Source organism: Poeciliopsis prolifica, unplaced genomic scaffold (genome assembly GCF_027474105.1).
Source record: "Poeciliopsis prolifica strain line A6 unplaced genomic scaffold, Auburn_PproV2 SCAFFOLD003, whole genome shotgun sequence".
NCBI classification, from domain to species: domain Eukaryota; kingdom Metazoa; phylum Chordata; class Actinopteri; order Cyprinodontiformes; family Poeciliidae; genus Poeciliopsis; species Poeciliopsis prolifica.
In genome coordinates this window covers 678,648-698,397 of record NW_026562378.1, presented here as the reverse complement: position 1 = coordinate 698,397, position 19,750 = coordinate 678,648, and the positions used below count along the sequence as shown (strand labels likewise).

Here is a 19,750-nt window from a genome sequence, read left to right as displayed (position 1 = left end):
AATCAAATTTTTCTTTACACAGTGTTTATACACTGTGTAAAGAAAAAATACATTCAGTCATATATTTAGGCAATTCTGAGGATTATGGCATACGGCTAATTAAAAATCTAAAGTCAGCTCCTCCCAAACAAATTATTACATAAAACCAACGCAAAAAATTTACCAGTCACCGGTGACGACCACATGATCCACCTCTTTGAGCTCGCCGTCAACGTGTCGGCACACAGAGAAACCGGTCTGATATAATCAAGCATGGGTTCTCTGCAGACAGGAGTGGACTAACCTGATGGAGCCAAAGCGGGTTTGAACTTTCCACTAACTTTCTACCAGACATTGATGTTACTGTGTATGTCCATGTTGTGGCTTATGCAGTCTAACAGGAGACAGCTGAACTTGTCCAGCAGACAATCATTTCATTGACATCCTGCTGAACGAAGATAAACCACATTGCCTAAGAAGCCAGGTGTTCCGAATGCTTCTCCAAGAATTTTAATGGGAAACTAAGTGGAAGAAAAAAGTGTTCTATCCCAAAATTCTGGAGGTGATTCACAAGAAATGGACTGCTGCTGAGGTTGGTGCTTCAAGAGCCACCACAGCCTGGAGGAAGAGTGACGAGACAGGATCCAAGTTGCCTGAGTCCAATGTTAAGTTTTCAGAGTTCAGGATGATTTGAGGAGTTTAAAGTCAGCTCAGCTATTTATTATATAATATTAGAGCACTTCATGATGTCACAAGCATAACCCCCAGCCGACCACGACATACAAACGATTGATAGTACAGATACCTGGTTTAATGACAATACTAGCTCTGTGCTGGAACCCTAGAGACCTATATTGTAAGGACGAGGAGGAAACACACCAAACCCGAATGTACTGTTACCTTCAGTTGTTATGAAAATGCTGCACTGAGAAGTAGTTCATATGATGAGTTCAGCAAACTCATAATTCCATAATCTGTTGGAAAAAAGCTGCTACTGCCAGTCTGGGGGGTTGCTCTGTGAGGCGGAAGCCTGGCTGGAGACTGCTGCACTAAGGAGGAGTTTTGTGGAAATAGGCGAGACTTTGTGAGAGCAAATGTTTAGGCTCACCCTGAATGGTTGCCTCTGAGGATTCAAGAATTTCTCAAACATGCATTAAAGAACCAAGGCAATATTCCAGGTATGTTTAGATGGTATGTCATTATGTCAAAAATGTCAATTTTACCATAACTTACCTTTAACACTTTAGCTGGGCCAAGGTCTGGTTCCCATCATGTAATTCTTCAACGATTCTCTAATTATGCAAAGGGAGCCCCGACCAATTATTCAGTGCTTGTGCGATACAGTACATGGATGGAAATTTCATACTACATATTTTGATTGTTTGAGAAGCTGAATTTTGACTTTTCATTTGCTGTAAGCCATAATTATAAAATATATACAATTTATCTACTGAATTAAATTTCTTTTGGACAATATTCTAGTTCAGTAAGCAGCATTTCCATGTAACTGAAATGTTTTTGTCCATAAGCTGCATGCTTTACACCCATTTATGAGATGGAGACCATTTTGTAGATTTTATTGTTTGCCAGCAATTGTACCCAGAATGTCTAACTGTGCTTAATCTATACCAACATGTAGGGCTCTGAGGAGTGGGTATTGATTGAAAAACAGCAACCTTATCAACCAGACCATGACTGGAGGGCAGAAGAAAAGAACAAATCTCACATATCCGATACTTCGTGGGAGAAAAAGGAGCTGGAAAAGGAGATAGACATTACCAAAATGATACATAAAGAGGAAGCAGGGTATAACAGGAAAGAAGTGAAAAGCCATATTGACGAATTTCCCTCAGCAAGAACACCTGGAGAGGCAGCTGTATGCTCCGAGACTTGGCCTTCTGCGATTCAATTATTCGAGAATGTAGACTGGTTACAAGACAAATCTCAAAGTAAACTCTCTCAAGCCTCAGGCCCCGAGGCAAACAGTGATGAAGCTCCAGGTTCACGCCAGATAAAGGAGAAGATGGGCTCTAAACTGAGAAAAAAAGGCCGGCCCCAGAGCCTGAATGTGGGTATTCCTGCAGAGCTCAACAGGAGCAATTCCTCCGGAGAGGAAAACGAAGACTCCGACTCGGACAACACATCAGAAAAAACATCTAAAAGGGGAGATCAGAGCGATGCCTCCCCAGTGATCATGATGAAAGACAATCAGGCACTAACAAAGGATCAGTTTGTTGGTGTATGCAAAGACAACAGGAAAGAGGAATTTGGAGAGGGCAAAGAGGTTTCCAGTCACAGAGTAGAGCAGGTGAAGCGAAAGGTCAATCAGATGGGAATGGCAACCATTGATTTAGGCATGTTAAATGGACCAGGGAAAATAGAACATGACAGTTCTTTTCCTAGTGGCAAAGTAGAACATGTGGTGAAGGTACGAGGAAAGGGCCTCATCGACAACAAAGAGCTAGCAGAGGTAAAACTTCGACAAGTCCGAACACATGAAAGAAAGGTCAGCAGCTCTGGTGGTGAGGACGTTGAAGGTTTCTTGGGTGACAGAAGTCAGAGGACGTCTCTCCACCGGCTGTCGGGTAGCAGCTACCAGTCAGAGATCACCAGGATTGTCCCTCTGAAGCCAGAGCGCTCAAAGAGTGTCGCATGTAAGGATGAAAGGGACCACCTGGGGCAGGAAGAGTTCACGCGGCTTGTCAAACGAGAGTATCGCTGGTCGGTCGGTTCTCCTGAGGGAACCTCTGACCTCCACTGGACTGACACTTCTAGCTTCCATCCGGCCTTCCCCGGAGACCTGGAGGGTTTCACCACACCGGAAAATCTTGACGAAGGCTTTCAGACCAGTAGAGGTTCTATGGAGTACCAGCCGTTTAGTTTAAAGGGTTCAGCGCTTCCCAAAATGGTTCCGCCAGCTCCGCCAGTGAAAACGCAGAAAGCCAAGGAATCCGGACTAATTCTGAGGAATAGCAGAAATGCCGGCAGGGAGCAGAGCCTGGATGCAGCCAAGAAGAGACACTCGGTAACTCTGCTTGGCATCTACTATTCATTGGAGATAAAGCATGAGCTTCAGACAAACTCGTACACCATGTATTTACTTCAACAGTTTGTGATCTGACACTCTCATCCATCTTACCTGTTTGTGGCTGTTGAAGGAGCATGCACTAAGGGCTAGCTGAAGGTTAGCCGGAATGTTTGGACAATGTCCTACATGGCTATCCAGTTTATTCTATTCCATTTCTCTTGACATGCACCACACTGCAGCATGTCTGCCATATCTGCACTGACTGTGAAGGTTTGGAAAGACAAAAGACATATATATCTTTGTCTTTTAAAACTTAACCTTGAGTTTTACTTGACCCTGCCGCAGTCTTAGTGCGATGTTTGGGAGGGTGACCCTTCAGATCGTCAGTTCCTGAAACAACACAAACAAAAGTCTTGTCAAAGCACATGCGGTTGTGCGTCTACATTTTACATTGTCCCAATTGAGACAAGGACAGAGTAAAAAGCTAGCAGGATCCAAATGACCGCGGAAGGGTTGAAGGTTTACGACTGTCTCTGATACCTTTTATGTCCTCTTCAAACACAAAAGGCAAAACAGTCAATTGCAAATTTGATTAAATTCAATAATATGCACATTTGAAAACTACTTACATTTTTTGGGGGGGATTAAGCTATTATTTTCAGAAATTAGAAAGACACTTAGCATAGAATGCATGGAAAGTGATTGAAATTCTTCATGATTTAACTGTACAGACTAATGTCAATCTGAACTTCAAATTTTAAGAATCCGCAGATTTTTTTAAAAAGTGTGAAAATCAGCAATGTTGCACATTCTGGGCAATTATTTCCTTCAACCTCAGCTGAATGGAAAGACTTGTGGTAGAAATGAATGGATACCTCGATATGTTTCTATCATGTGAATGTGAAACCTCAGTAGGCAGTGAGCAGCCAAACAAAGCAGTTCAGTGCCTGACTAAGTCAGATTTCCTGCTTTTCATTCCACTGTCGCTGCATCATCGGGAGTTTGCACAAATTTGGCTCTGGAATGAATTTGGAAAAGAATAGACATGACAGCTTTCATCTTTTTCCACCTTTTCATCCAAGTTGAGCTCTTGCGTAATGGATTAAGCCGGGATGAGAAGAGGTGTTGCTCAGCTCTCGCTGTAACGATCATATCAAGATCTGATTGAACTCAGGGAGTGTGGGAAAATAGAGGCAGCTCCATCTGAACATATGGCTCAGGCCATTCTCACAGATTTCAAAATACATTCAGCAACATTTGTAGGGCACTTGTTCGATTTTCTGCTGACTTTCAAAGCTTTGCAACCAACTGGATCCCATGGAAAAAATGACACTGGTTGATTGTTGCTGAAACTTAAGACTTGCTGTTGCTGGCAGAACAAACTAGGAGTTGTAGAAGTTTGTGTAGGAGAAAAAACAATGCCACATATTCCCAGTTCTGAGGGTGTGTCCAACATGTGCCCCAGGGAACATCTGTGGCCATGTGAAGGATTTTGTATTGCCTCTGATCACAAATCATTTTAGTATTTTTGTTTTATTTCCCATGTTTACACTTCAATCCTTATGATGTATTAAACCCCAATAATTTACTGTATATATAAAAGTACTATCTCATTACATTTTTCACAAAATCATACCTACATTAGAAAAAAATTAAAATCTCTAAAAAATTTAAAAAATTAAATAACTCAGCCCCACCAAAAACTGAAAATTACAATGGCGATATTAAATTACTTTTGTTTTGGATCAACAATAATTTATATGTTATTTTTCTATTAAAATGTACCGATATTTTGTTCATTAAAATATTGCATGTTTTGTGTATTTTGTGTTAACAGATAAAAATTAAGAATGATGTAGTTTATAGTTTATAGATGTAGTTATAAAGCTTTCGCAAGATTTTTTTTCTTTTGATTCCCCACAAATTGGACAATTTTGGCTCTCATTGCAAAAGTTTTGATAACTCCTGGGTTATCTCTTTGCAATCTACATGCTAGCTATGTTGCTGTCTCTCTTGCTACCAAGGAGGTATATGAGATGTGCTATTAATTTTTCAGTTTCAACTTCTTAACAAAGTCTTGTGTGTGTGTGTGTGTGTGTGTGTGTGTGTGTGTGTGTGTGTGTGTGTGTGTGTGTGTGTGTGTGCGTGGGGGGTGTACTTTGACTATGCCTCTAATATGGTGGCACTCAGCTTGATCATCTGTAAACTCTCTGCTAGCTAGCTAGCAATGCGTCATTCTGTGAGCCACTAACAATCAACCTGTTGTGTCACTTGGCCATATGATTATGTTGGTTGCTGCCCTGCCTTTATGTGACTACTATTACAGACAGCACATCGAAATCATAATTTTTTCTTCTGACTCTTGCTTTAGATCCTGTTTGTTCTTTATCAGATTCACCTCTTAACCGTTCTCCAGACTGAGTGCTGTGTGCTTTGGTAGTGGGAAGTTGTCCTTGAAATTTGTCTCCAGTAGCAGACTTGGATCTGATTGAATCTCAGACCTAAACTTGGGCTTATGAGAAACAACAGAATATTTATTGGTGTTTGAGCAAAGTGTTGAACAATGTCTTTCGATTTAAGAGTTCAGAGTTTAGGTTTACTCTGCATGTAGTCTATGCTACGCTTGGATTTTTGTGTCTGCCTGGCTGCTGGTCCTGTTCAGCTGTACTAACCTTCCATTGCTCCCTTTGCTCTTTCCTTTGCTTCCCCCTGCAGGAGCCTGTCTCTACTCCGGCCATATATGAAGAGCCGTTTGGTGACCTAAAGGTTATTCTTTTACAAACCATCTCTCTTAGCTCACATACACCTCCAAACCCGCAATGGAAACTGTTTCCTGTCAAAACATTTAAATACTTTTTAATAGCTATAAGAAACAGCCCTTGTTTTCACAGGCAGTGAATGTGTGTTGCCTCTAAAATGATGTAGTTTATAAAGCTATTTTGTTGCCTTTTTTAATTTTTTTATTTTAGCTGCCTGACAGAATACTCAAAGTTTCTCAGTACCTGTACGACGTATAAAAATGAACTCAAGTTGCTGTCAGACACAATTTAAAAGGAAATAGTAACTAACTCAAGTTTCCTATGACATTGCAAGACAAACCTGTGGTTAAATTTGGGTGTGACGGAATGAGAAAAAGCAAAACGTTAGCAAACAGGAAGGCTGAATGTATTGTTAGTTTTATTCTTTTGATATTTTAGCCAGAATTGACAGAATTTTAATAATCTCAGAGAAGAGGTAATAATCTCGTAAGTACAGAGAGTGCTGTTTTAGAAATGCTAGCCCTGGTAATTACCAGTACAAGATGCTAAAGCTACTTTCAAATCTCCTCTTTATGATCAATTTCCCTCAATGTGCAATTTCCCTTTTGCTCCTAATATTAATAATTAATCACCAGTCACATGAAAAGGTTAGAAATTAAAATGTTTGCATTGCAGTTTTTGTAATATAATTCTTAAGCAGAAATTGTTTTAGGCTAAAGGCATTGTTAACAAGTCAAAACTTCACAGTTGTTGGAGATTGGATATGACCACAGAAATTCTGACTGGTAATAGAAGTCATAACTTAGTAACTTATGTTCCTGTTGATAGCAGTGTTGTACCATGTTTGTCCTCTGAAGTTACTACTCAGCTTCCCAGAAGCTCAGCAGATCAACACGCTGCTCCTCTGAACACATGCTGAGCTGCTGCATCGTCTAACCAGCCTAATGCGCTACTATCATTCATTTCCATCATGAGTTCATACTGTGAGCAATTGGCTGCATTTTATCTCCACATTTAGAGCTAAGAGTGCCAGCATGGAATCTAAGGCACAATGTTCCTGTTATGCAACGTTTATTTCCCCTTTCCAGTTAGTTTTTTTTTCTTTTATTTACATTAGTATACTGCAAAAGAATTCTTAAAAAATGTATGAGTTCGTATCTGCCTGTTTATCTCAGTATCATAGCCATTGCTTTCCTGTGCTATTCCGCTCAATTTAAACCTCACTTCACAGTTTTCTCCTGTTATCGTTTTCTACACTGTTTTAGAGTTGTAGTCTGCCTGTGGTTTTAGTGATGGAAGTGCAGGAAGTGAACGAGCTGTTCAGTCCGTGTTTGCCACGCTTCTAAATACTGAATTAACAGTATTAACAGCCATCTTGTTTGGATAGGCACTTCTCTCTTCACATTGGATGATAGTTGTTTCTTTATTAGAGAAAGAGAAATTATTTATAAATTAATTTCTTTAGAGCCAGTCTGATGTCCCATGTCACCTCACAGGCTTCTTGATTTCAAATTAAGTGTTGGATCCTCCCTCAGGCCCATCTTCTTATTTGATAATCCTTCATTCCATGTATTTTTCATTTGGTCTTATTTCATTGCATGCACTCTGTCTTTGGACTCTTCATCAAATGCATCATCCAGCCCCTGTTCAACTACAAGACTGCGCTGCCCACCATGTCCATCAACCACAACAAAGTCATGTGATAACACGGAGGCCATCCTTTGTCTGTACTCACACCAGAAAGAGTCCGGGGAGAGGAGGCCTCAGCCAGGCCTCGCCTCGGAGGAGGAGCAGGAGCGGGACACGGTGGCCTCCATGAGGGACACCCAGCTGGGCATCGAGCGAAAATGCTCCAGTATGACGGTCAGCTCCACGTCCAGCCTGGAGGCCGAGGTGGACTTCACTGTCATCACAGACCTCCATTCTGGGACAGAGGATTTTTCCAAGGGCGGGTCTGAGTTCGGGGAGCGGGAGCGGCAGCCGGAGGTCGGACGGGAGGACTTTGAGGAGACCTCCCGGTTCTACTCGGCCCGCTTAATGGGCTCCAGGGATAAGTTCCCGATGGAGGACAGACTTCCTGAGGAGGGCACCCATCATGAGGTAGACAGACGAATGGCACCATCCCTCATCCTCATCATCACATTCTGGATTCATCCCGCCTTGCTGGAAATGCTGCCATTCTGATTTCTATGTTTTATTATAAGCATTTTCTGTTTTTAACTATTTTATTATGTTGCATTTTTTTCCGGTTTGATTCAAAGCCTGGTTTCTTCTCCTTTTTTTTCAACTCAACATTCCACTAAGTCTTTACGTCATTTGCTGTTATTTTCTGCATGAAGTGCCTAATAAAAGAAAAGTTTTACAGTTTGTACCTTCAAACTGTGTTTTTTTTTTGTTTGTTTGTTTGGTTTTGTAATAGCGAGGGGAAACAACTGTCTGCAGTCGGTAGTAAGTTTACTGTGTGTTCGTTCCACAGCCTCCAGTGGCCAGGAAAGACGCCAGTGCGGTGAGTGTGGCCCACAAGCTGAAGCGGGCCGACACCCGGACGGAGACGCACACCAACGGATCCGAGGTTCACCAAAACATCAGAGATGTTTCACCACAAGTACGCAAAAGTATTCACATGCCCTTGAACCTTTTTACATTTTCTCCTTCTACATCCACTATTCAGATTTTATATAACAGATGAACATGTAATCCCTAATGGTTTGGATAATGCTGTGTTTACTGTTCAGAAAACGGTTGTATTTTTGATTTTTTGAGCATACAGGGAAGGGAGAAAGCACCACCCTTCATGACTTTCTATTCTTTTTGCATGTTTGTCTGACTTCAGTGGTTCAGAATATTGTCAGCACTTGAGTGTAACTCTGGTTGTCACTAAAACTATGTCAAGAAACTCAATTATTATTTCCCCAAAATGAAATCAATAAAATAAAAAGAATGGTGGATGATCTAAACACTACAGAGGGCCCTAATGGACATGGAGAAAAACTTTTATTTTGCTTTACCTCTCAATACTTCACAATGTACATAGAAATTATTTTTGAACTGTGCCTTAATAATTGAAAGTTGTTTTGCACAGTGCTACTTTTCTAATAATAAATTTATGACTGACATATTTTATAAATGAAATCTTCAACACTAGGCTTTGGGCAGGGTTAAAGCTGCTGAGGTCAGTTCGCATCAGTAAACCAATCAGGCGAGGACTGCTGCGTGACGCGTTAGGTGGAAGTCTGGGACTTTATCGAAAGAATAGCTTTTTTTCTTCCTCTTCCTGGGAGCTCATTGACACGGCAGCCATGTTCCCAAAGAAATGGGGAGCGTAATAGAATCATTAAGGCATGATTAAAGTATTGACAGTATATTAATGAGAGGGATGAAAGCAGCTGCGACTGCCATTCATCTCCGGAAGCAGAGCAGTGCGCGCGGACCGGCTGTCCCGCAGGTGCCTTATTAAAATGTAATCAGGGCCAGGCTCTTTAGCCATTCAAGCTAATGGTGTGGATGTGCTCAGGAGATGATGGAGAGAGGGACCCTTTGAAGAGCCACATCAGTGCTGAGTCATTGCTTTAAGGTTGGCGGAGTGAGCTGAGTGCTCTGCGCGCACGCGCGCACAGTAAATGGAGGATGAGATAATCTATAGGCAGATAAAGATCTACAGTAACGTCGGGTGGCCAGCAGAGGGAGGTATTTCACAAAGATCAGTTGTTTGTGGACGTTACAACAGCCTGAGTAGATCACACAGTCAAACTTCTGTCCACAAATACATCATATATTTTTACTATTATAACACAACAAGGAGAATTAATATGATTTCATTTTAGGTTAAAGTTTTATGATGTCGGCATTTTCACTTAATCTAGATACATAACAAATAGCAAAACAGGGTCTGAACTTGAACTCTTCAGAACCCTTCACATGTACAAAAGATGATTTAGGTACACTGAAAAAAGACAAAAAAAAAGGATTTTCTCTGAATTTTGACTTTTAAAATAATAAATGTTCATTTAATTTTTATACTGTTTAATATCAAAATTCAGCTTTTTTTCCCTCAGAATTCAGGTTTATATCTCAAAATTCCAACTTCTTCCTGTAATAGTAACATTACAGTAATATTTCATTTTTAAAGTGGTTTTCTAAACCCACTTTACAGGAAGCAAGTTATTAATTTGATATTGAATGCAAAATTCTGACTTTAAGCTCAGAATTCTCACTGTCTCTCAGAATTCAGTTTAAATCATCAGACAAATCTAATCTTAAAACTCAAATCTACCCAACAAAAATTCGGGTAGGTTTTCAGTGAGGATAAGTACAAGAAAGAAATAGCTGCTATTGTTTTCATATGCTAGCAACATAATTTACATCTGGCTAACTTAAGAATTTTTGATTATTCATTTGGATTTTGACAATTATTAACACAGAATTAGAATATTTTGAGTTCGAAGTCAGAATTATGACTTTTACCTAATCAAATTACTCTCCTTTGATTTTGTGACACCAGTGTGTCGAGGAAGCTGCATTCACTAGCTAACTGTTTGACTCTTGAAAAAAGGAGTGCAGTGTGATTGGCTAATAGTCATTTGTCTAGATCTAGTTCTGGTTGCTTTGTCTGTAGACACAAAGCAACCATTTAACATCCGTTGAATTTCTGCAGGCAACGTTTTGAAGAGTAAATAAAAGGAAAAAAGATAAAAACGTCATGTTTTTGCACAGCATAAACATTAAGTGTTACAAAAAAAATCATCTCAATTCTCCATAAATTATAATCATCAAAATTACAAGAATCAAAGCCTGTGGGTGACATATTCTACTCATATATTCTACATAATATATGAGTTTCATTTTCTGAGATTTCTGGTGAGAAATATTGCACTTTTCCACAATAGTTTAAGTTTTTTTTAGATGTACTGAAATATGTTTGGTGAGATTTAAACACCTCGCTCATTAACAACTACCAGCACTTTACAGGACTTTCCAGATTAAAGGCAGCCTTTTTTTACATTAGTTGTCTTGAAAATGTACACATCTCAATAAACCTAAGACAGAGCTTTAGACATTTGAAACATTTGGAGTTTGTTTTGTATCAGGCTTCTTGTGATTTATGTTAAAATTATTTTTTTTTCTCTTTTTATAAGAGAATTCCTTAACATAATTAGATTAACTTATATTTTGCAGAGTACACCAGCATAAGACAGCACCGCCATTTAGAGTCAAACTCTGTCTTAACTTTGTGCAGCTTTGATATAATAGTCTCATTATCAACAGTTCACAATAAAAAGGGGGAAAAAGGTTTGCATAAAGTTTTGAACTCAGCCTTCCAACCATCTGTGAAACATAGTGCATCATTTAGAAACCTTTCATTTCCCAGAACCTGACAATCCAAAATCACCAAGTATCGACCCGAGGTAACCTTAATAGCTGCTCACCTGAAGCTTATAGATCCATGGCAGAAACAAGATTTATTTTTGTTATTTTGGAAAGACTTTGACCTGAAACTGGCAAAATTCATTTAAACATTATTTTGACATATAAAAAAGAGATTTTGTTGTAAGAATTATCTACTATTTATAAGTATATATATATATATATACTTATAAATATATATATACTTATAATAGTAATATATATATATTTTTTTTTTTCTGTTATATCTCCATCTCGGATCAAATCTCCCACCTTATTTCTTAAACAGATTCTGAATGTTTTTTAGAATCTGGGTTCATATTTTGTTTGTGCAGTCTTAAATTTTACTAGTTCATCAAATTGTAATACTCCCCATCGGCTCAACAAAGCATCACTACATAATTTAAATAAATCATAGAAAGACACAAAAACTATACATATAATTCATATACTACCCTTCATCATTAGATGTTGACCAGATTATTCATTTCTTTATGTATTTTTGCACAATCAGCGCTGGTCTTTGGAGAACAAACAAGTCCTTCAGTGTTGTTCATTTTGCATGGCGCAGTCATGGTGCTGGTAAAAAGCCTTCATCAGAGCCACTTCTTTCTCTCCCTTTCAGAGCCCTGCAGCTGTCAGCTCCCAGGAAACTCCTGCTGCTCCCAAAGAAAATGGCTCCCCTGTAAGTGTCTTTGTAGAGGACATCCATCACATTGACAGTAATTTATGTGTATGTGCGCTGCCTCTGCTGTAGTCTTGACCTTTATTGGAGCGAGTGTCCAAAGGAATCACCTCATGTGAGCTACACAATTGTTGCTTACTGTCACCATAATGACTCTGGTCATGAATTTCAACAAATAAATGCTTGAATGACTTTGAGCTAACACATTGTTTTGCATAATTGTTCTGTTTTTGAGCAATCGCTTGTCTTTACCTTCAATTACTTCTGCTATTTGTTGAAACCATCACTTTTAACAAAAAGGGGATACACACACATACACACACACACATTTAAGAATATGTAAAACATGAAAACCAAACATCCAGATGGACAATTTAAAGCCTTGGGTTTGACTTTGGTGTTGTAGGACCAAAAAGTGAGAATATTTGGACATGAGGTTGGAACTGGAGAAAAAAATCTAAATATCTTAGAGACCTAATCTATCTAGTTATAGATAGATTAGGTGATACAAACTGACTGACTTTAAACTAAGCTGAACTCTAGTGAGTTAGTGGGCCATCAGCTGTATTAAGTAACATATACAGTATGTTATAATTGCTTAATATTTTAAATTATGTAAATTCTAAAACAAAATCAGTTCCTGAGTCAACCTGACCCTCTTCTTTGTTTACTTACAATTGTGTTCTGGAAGCTAAAGCAAGGCTAACAACTAATCCAATTAGCAGTGCAAGTCTAAAAGGGGCTGTGTTTGGGTTTCGCTAATGCTAAAGTGCTATGTCAATATGGTTTTGAGAGGAAGCTAATTCTATTGCACTAAATTCAACCATTTCATTACAACGTCATATGTTGTCCTTCATTTACTTTATGCATTTTTTGTTTCTTTGAAAACATCTACCTATTTGTAGAATTACTAATAGTGGATAACCAAAACTTACACACTTTATTCAACTGAAAGATTACAAGAAAATGAATTAAGTTAGCACTGGATTTGATCTGAAAATTTTAATTTGGGCCAGATAGGTGCACAAAATCTTTGTGGTTAGCAAAATCACTTCAGCGCTAAAAGAAAAATTAGCCCAGCACTGCTAAAGCCTTAACTTCAGCAACTGATTTGGAATTCCCCATCAATGGATCATCTTGTATACGCTGGATTAATACCATCACACTGTCAGTCATCATCACAACTCGCATGACGTGAATGAGCTTTCTAAAAAGTACATTTTTCAGCTTCTTTTCTGGCTGTTCTGTCACAATTTTAGCACAATCTGAATCACATGCCCACATTTTTGTCTAAATTTTATAAAAAAGGAAGTTGTGCTGTGTCTTCCTCTGTGGTTCTAGCATTGTTTCCTTCAGTGGTTCTAGGAGGAACGCCCCCACAGGCGAGGAGGGGAACAGGCTTCTCAAAGGGTTTATTTTGTTTGACAGTGTAGTGTGAAAGTGAACCACATCAGCTGATTATATAACAGATGTTATCATTTTTGGCTAGCAGATGTTTTGCATGACAGTTGAATATGTAGGTCTGACTGCTCTGTAATTACTGCGCTGCAGGTAAAAGCCAGTCCGCAAGGGAGGGAGTCTGTTGTGTCCCCTCTGACCATCACAGCTGAAAGCATCACATCAGCAACCACGACACAAGTTACCAAGGTAACGCTGTGTTTGTTTCCTCAGTTTCAGTTCAATTACTGAACCTTTATCACAGTGAAACAGTTCTTCTCTGAAATGAAATGGCAATCTGTTTCATAGATAACACAGGATACAGTTGTTACGTCAAGCCGCTATTCATAATTACATAATTTCACCCGTTTGTAATTCTGCTTGAAGAATAAACAATGAGGATTTGTTTTGAGCTCTCAAAAGAAAATGATGTGTTTAAATATTTAAAACATGACATGAATTGGTGGGGCAGGACACAAAGTCAACATTTTGAACTTTGTCACATTTTGTCACATCACGTTCAAATGTTTCAAGAAACAATGACACACCTAAGTGGTGTGGTGTACAAAATAAAAGAAAGAAAATGGATTGATTTCAAAGATTTTTTACAAATAGAAATGTGAAATGTGAGATGTTCATTTTTAAAATTTCTACTGGCATGATGCTGCCACCACCATGTTTTCAGGGTGAGGTGTAAAGTCAAATGAACTTGACTTGAGACATGAAATGTGTTTCCATTTACCATATAATTGCACAGACCGGAATCCCCAAAATAAATTTGCTCAATGGAAACATGATAATTAAAAAAAAAAAAGAAAAAAGAAATCATGTTTTTTGATAAGCTTTTGCGCTAGGATGAGGTACTTTTTGGCCATGTCAAAATTAATGTACTCTGCAAAACGGCAGTGAAAACACTTTTTTTGCATCCTAAGACATGTGATCACTAACCGGATGTTACTACAGGCAGAAATAACAAAGAAGATGAAGATTATGGTCTCGCAATTGTGAAATAGTTTTTTTGACATTAGGGGAATATGGTTAAAGTTTTATGCATATTTTAATGGAAAATACATTCCAGTTTGTGGTTGTAATCTGCAAAATATGCAAAAGCCTAAAAGGGGGTTGAATAGTTTTCATTAATTGTGATGTTGTATTTTGACTGACTTTGTGGTTCTCTGCACTCCAGACTGTGAAAGGAGGCTACTCAGAGACCAGAATCGAGAAGAGGATCATAATCACAGGAGACGACGATGTGGACCAGCATCAGGTGAGAGACTGAGACCTGGAGATATCTGCTCTGTGTGCCTGAAAGTGCTGGAGGATGCTGATTGGTGTGCTGGGGTTTCTCTGGCTCCAGGCGCTCGCCATGGCGATCCAGGAGGCCAAGCAGCAGCATCCTGACATGTTGGTGACAAAAGCAGTGGTCATCAGGGAAACAGAGTCTCCCACAGAGGAGCAGCGGAGAGCAGAGGTAGACCATCTTTACTTCTTCTGTTCTGTCGTCTAAATATTCCACCCATCTTTTTTCCCATTGTTACAGAAAAAGGGGCAGTATTATGTAAATTCAACTTTTCATAATGCTATTCCCTCATCAAAAACATACCTGCAGTGTTTCCTTGATTCTATTATGCATGTTTGAGAAATCCTTTAATCTACATTTTCTATTTATTTATTTTGAACATGATAGCATGATCTGTATAAAATAACACATGAACAAGGATTGCAAAAGAAGACACATTTTTTGTACCACATTAATCCTAACATGCTCAAAAAGGAGTAGGAAGAAGTAAGAAACTTCTGAACTCCTACCCCAAGACAACCATTCAGGGCAGGGGTGTCTAACCTTGGTTGTGCCAAAGCTCCACCTATTTCCACAAAGCTCCTCCTTTGAGACTTCCTGTGACTCCCCTCCTCAGCTCCTTCAGACTAGTGGCAGCAGCAATTAGAAAACACTTGGTGGAACTGTGAGTCTTCTGACCTCATTCTGCAAGCTACTTTTCAGTCCTGTGTTCCGAAGAACTTTTGTAAACAGTTTAACAAAGGCGGCGCCTTAGTAAAGGCGCCAATTTCAAGGAGTTAAATTACAATTTAAAATTTGTATAAAAGCCGAATTGTGTAATGTTTGTAAAAAATATATTGTATAAAAATATGATCATGAAGTCGCAACAGTGTAAAATAAGACAGATAATCTGTGAAAAAAACCCAAACTGCTCTCATTTTTCGGAGTGCTTCCAGTACTATCAGCAGAAATGCACCATTCAATCAAAAACAACCAATCAGAGCTAAGGAGGAGGGTCTTAGTGTTGTTAATCTTCTCTCTACTATGCTACAGCTGGTTCACCTCAACATAAGGCTAGTTAGAGCGAATCACAGAAAACATCAAACACTGTCCAAAACCTTCCACTCAGTTTTTCAGGTTCTTCATTTTTGTCTCTCTGCAGTCCTGATCCCAGGACATGATGGCATCTCAGATGAGGGGTCAGGAGGCAGGAAAGGACCCTCCTGCAGAGAATCTCCTGCCCCACCAAGCAGCATGCCACCACCCTTCTGCCCCCCGGCCCCTCCCTCTGTGACACACAGACACCTGAACAAACTGCCTTCCATGAAGCAGCAGATCTCCCCTCCTGTCCTCTTAGACTAAACCAACTGTGACCCAGCCTGGACACCCCTCACTCACCCCTATCCCCCTCCAGGATCATCAAGCCCCCCAGCTCCTTCAAGAATGGAAAACCATCTTCAGTTTGGAAGATTCAGCATCGAATCGGACACCCCCACCACCTCAGAAATGGAACTGCTTGCTATTTGAACGTCTGCCGTCACTTCCTCCTCCTCGCTTCGGTTCAACAAACTGCTGTCTTATTAGCTTTTTACATTTTTACCTATAGAGGATCTAATTTATGTTGAGTGTTTGCCTGTTTATGAATTATATCAGATGATTATAATCTGCATGAGTCAAATAATAATAGCAGAGGGAATGAGAACACATATTAAAGCTCTGCAGAGATGCAGCCCATAGAAACGCTGACGGTTGATTGGGCTGCTGGTTCTGGTCCAGCGTCTGGGAACCAACATGACTGTTTAGCTTTAGGTGACGGCAACAAAGGCAGCGCTGCTCACCATCTTAGGATTTGTAGAGGAATTTTTAATATAAATATTACATGTTCTAAGTTTTACAAATTTGATGGTATATTTTTACTTTTTACTTACTTGACTTTGGTTTAACCTGAACTTCTTGTGTTTTTTTTTAATATTGCAGTGACCTCTTTTGTTCTCCTTGGCTTGTCTCGATGCTGATACACTGGAGGTTAGCGCATCTTAAAGAGACGTCGCGATTCATGGGCCGGTTATAAAGCTACAAAAGGTTTTAAAATTTTACAGTTTGAAAAAAAAACTGAAATTTTCCACCATTATGATTTAACAGAGTCAAATACTTTACATTTCAGCCTCCTGGCGCACATTTGCAGAAATGACCATTTTGGAAACTAATGCAGAACAATTCATTACTTTTATAAATCTGATTTTGTTTTTAAAAAATAACTTAAATACTTTACAACTTTAAACTTTTCCCACGATGCTGTCATATTCAGTCAGTCCCATCCATACTGATCCATGCCTGTCTCACTAAGAAAGCTGTCTTTAGCTTTCACTCTCGTGCTCAACCCCTCCCTCTTGCTCTCTGCTATGCTACAGCTGGTTCACCACAACATAAGGCTAGTTAGCATATCCACCGAAGACAGTGGGTAAACAGTTTGCTGTAAGTTGTTTTTCTGTAATCAAATTTTTGTTGAACTACAGCTCAAAGCAGCCTCTTCCTACAGGTGATGCACAATTTGGAGGCGTGTGCTACTAATTGCCAGCTGAGATCCCTTAATGTTTGACCATATTTATTTAATTTCTCATATTTCATGGCTCAAAATGAGCATTAATTAAAAGTCTCGTGTGTGTCCAGTATGAAATGTTTTGGTTATGTGAAATGCAACAAAAAAAAGGCTTTTCCTCCAGGTTACCTGCAATTTGGGGGTGTGTGTGCTACTTCTCTCCAGCTATGTCTAAATTTGGTCCACATTTATTTAAATTCTCTGGGTTTTCTTTTTTTTTTTTTTTTAGACAAAACTAGCATTAATTGAAAGTGTTGTGTCTGTCCAGTATGCATTATGTTCTGGTTATATCCTATGATAAATATGTTACTCTTTAGCGGATTCCCTACCATGTTTATTCTGCTAAGCTTGTACAATAATGAATAGCGGACGCAATTCCAAGTCCTGGTAGGAGAATATTAATCAGAGGTGTGTTAAATAACAGTAGCGAATGTGATGTTTAAAATAACTTCCAGTTTTGGATCATATTATTTAAACACTCCCTGGAAAGTTGAAAAGCGCCAGATTAATTCTGATCTCTTTGCTTTCTGTTGGATTAATTCTCCAGTGATGATGTGACTTTGGACTTTTGCTTGAAAGGAGCTGTAAACATGGCCGCCCCCTGTCCTTCCCAAAGATACAACACAGCGCAAAAGTATTCAACCCCATAGAACTCTCTCACATTTGAACACATCTGCAGAGTTCAGAGTGCTGTGGCCGTGATGCAGCAAAAAGGGTCTAACCAGACAGGAAAAGGTGAGCGCATATAAAGATGCCCTGTCACACATATCCATATGTTCTGAGTGACCTTTAATACTAAACTATGCATCACAAATCAGACATGAAAACCCCCTCGGAGGCGCCACTACCCCTATTAGCCCTCTAAGTCTGTGCCACTGTCAGCCGAGGCGACGTGGCGCACAGCTTCTGAGGTTCTGCAATAAGCCGCCATCTTTCCCATCCTCTGTCCTCTGAAGGGAGAAAACTGTGAACCCTCACATGAACCGAAGCGTAACCAAAACCTAGTGATGAGACACAGCTGTGGAGCGAGGAGATTCCCCAACACGTGTGACCGTTTTCATCATCCCCGCCCGAAACTGCTGACCTGCTGTAGACGTGTCTGTGGAAACGAGGTTCTAAACCTGCTGACTTGTATATTCTATTTTACTGTTTTATTTTCTATCGGTCACATGACACTGGACTGTTGTGAGAGCACTTTGCTTCTGCCAAGCGCTGGAGAAACCGCTGCCGAGTTCAGCGAAGGCATTGGGAAGTCAAACTGACGAAGGTCCAGATTCTTTGTGTAAATGAAATGGATCAGAAAGTGATAATCTAACGGTCAAAGGTGCAATAGTGATAAGAACACAAAATGGGTGCCTTAAGTTTTGGAGTTGATTTTATGGGAGCACTCATCAGCTGAAAGCATCCGAGATTAAACAAAGTGAACCAGAAAGAGCAACTGAGTTTAGAAAGTGGACAAGAGACGATTCAGAATTCAGCGTTTTGTTAAAACTGGCAGTTCAGATCCTGGATCAGGAGGTTCACTCTCAGCGAAGGCCATCAAACCGCTGTACCGTTCAGCCTCCACCTTCAGTTCTCCACTGCCGTTTGCTCTACATTCCCCTAGTGCTTGGTGGTGTGTATGTGCTGTGTTTGCATTCAGTTTCGACAGGAAACAAACCTGCATAAATAAATGTGTCACTATGATTCAAACTGTGTCTCGGCTTTTACAATGAGGGGAACTATGTGTTTTCATTACATATGCTGACTTCTTATGAAATCTATTACATTTAACATTAGCAAAACGACTGCAGAGCAGCAGATCAAACATTCCTAAGGTCTTGCTGCCATCTAGTGACTTTTCTGGAGCTAAACAAGCAAGGGATTAAAAATAACTGCATTTTTCTGAGTATCAATAGGAAAAAATATATATAACACACTTTAGCCAATTCTGTACAAAAAAATATATCAGGATTTAGGTTACCCTTTCAATGAAAATAATTGTATGTACCCAAGTTTGCTGCAACCCCATAAGAAACAAGGTTTTTGCAGGAAATGCAAACACTTTCTGTTTTTTCAATTTTTATTTTTATTTTTGCTGTAAGAGGATTTTTGTCATTATTGTTTCAAAATAAAACTAGAGGGGGACTGATTGTATACTGAACAGTGAACGTCTTAAATTTCTCCATATTTGATTACGTTTCCATACTTGTGTTGGTTTTTCTCACATAAACTCCTAATGAAGTACATTGTTTTTCCAATGTGACAGAATATGAAAAACATGACATGACTTCATTCCGAGAAGACATAAATAATAAATGACGTGGCATTCCATTCTTTGCAGGATGCAGAGCTAATGGAAGCCTGATAGCAGACCAAGATGTCTGCACATCTCAGGCTAATTGCTCTGAATAGTTTAAAAGGTATTTTGGAATAATTGAAACATCACTCCTTTGTTTGTTTCACTACAAACAGCAAATGCACTAAACAGGTGAAACATAAAGAAACTGATGTGAAAGTGAAAAAAAAGTCAATGTGTTATTTTCAATGACAGTCTTTCATAAAGTGAGGAAAACCTGATTTTATCACTTTGTCATGAATA

The 19,750-nt window shown here is 39.3% G+C and overlaps 1 protein-coding gene across 6 annotated transcripts in view; it reads left to right on the top strand.

The window, feature by feature from the left end:
- The window catches only part of LOC129353494 (protein 4.1-like), a 95,796-nt gene extending 76,491 nt beyond the window's left edge, over positions 1–19,305 (top strand). For 5 of the 6 annotated variants that reach the window (XM_055022851.1, XM_055022858.1, XM_055022863.1 and 2 more), the window contains 9 exons: positions 1,619–3,004; positions 5,723–5,773; positions 7,507–7,866; positions 8,243–8,371; positions 11,795–11,854; positions 13,406–13,501; positions 14,478–14,558; positions 14,649–14,762; positions 15,733–19,305. In XM_055022851.1, coding sequence (XP_054878826.1) covers positions 1,619–3,004; positions 5,723–5,773; positions 7,507–7,866; positions 8,243–8,371; positions 11,795–11,854; positions 13,406–13,501; positions 14,478–14,558; positions 14,649–14,762; positions 15,733–15,738 — 2,283 coding nt within the window. In that variant the 3' untranslated portion in view covers positions 15,739–19,305. The remainder of the gene's footprint in view (positions 1–1,618; positions 3,005–5,722; positions 5,774–7,506; positions 7,867–8,242; positions 8,372–11,794; positions 11,855–13,405; positions 13,502–14,477; positions 14,559–14,648; positions 14,763–15,732) is intronic. The other variant, XM_055022879.1, reaches the window with a different exon arrangement.
- Positions 19,306–19,750: the final 445 nt, after the last annotated feature.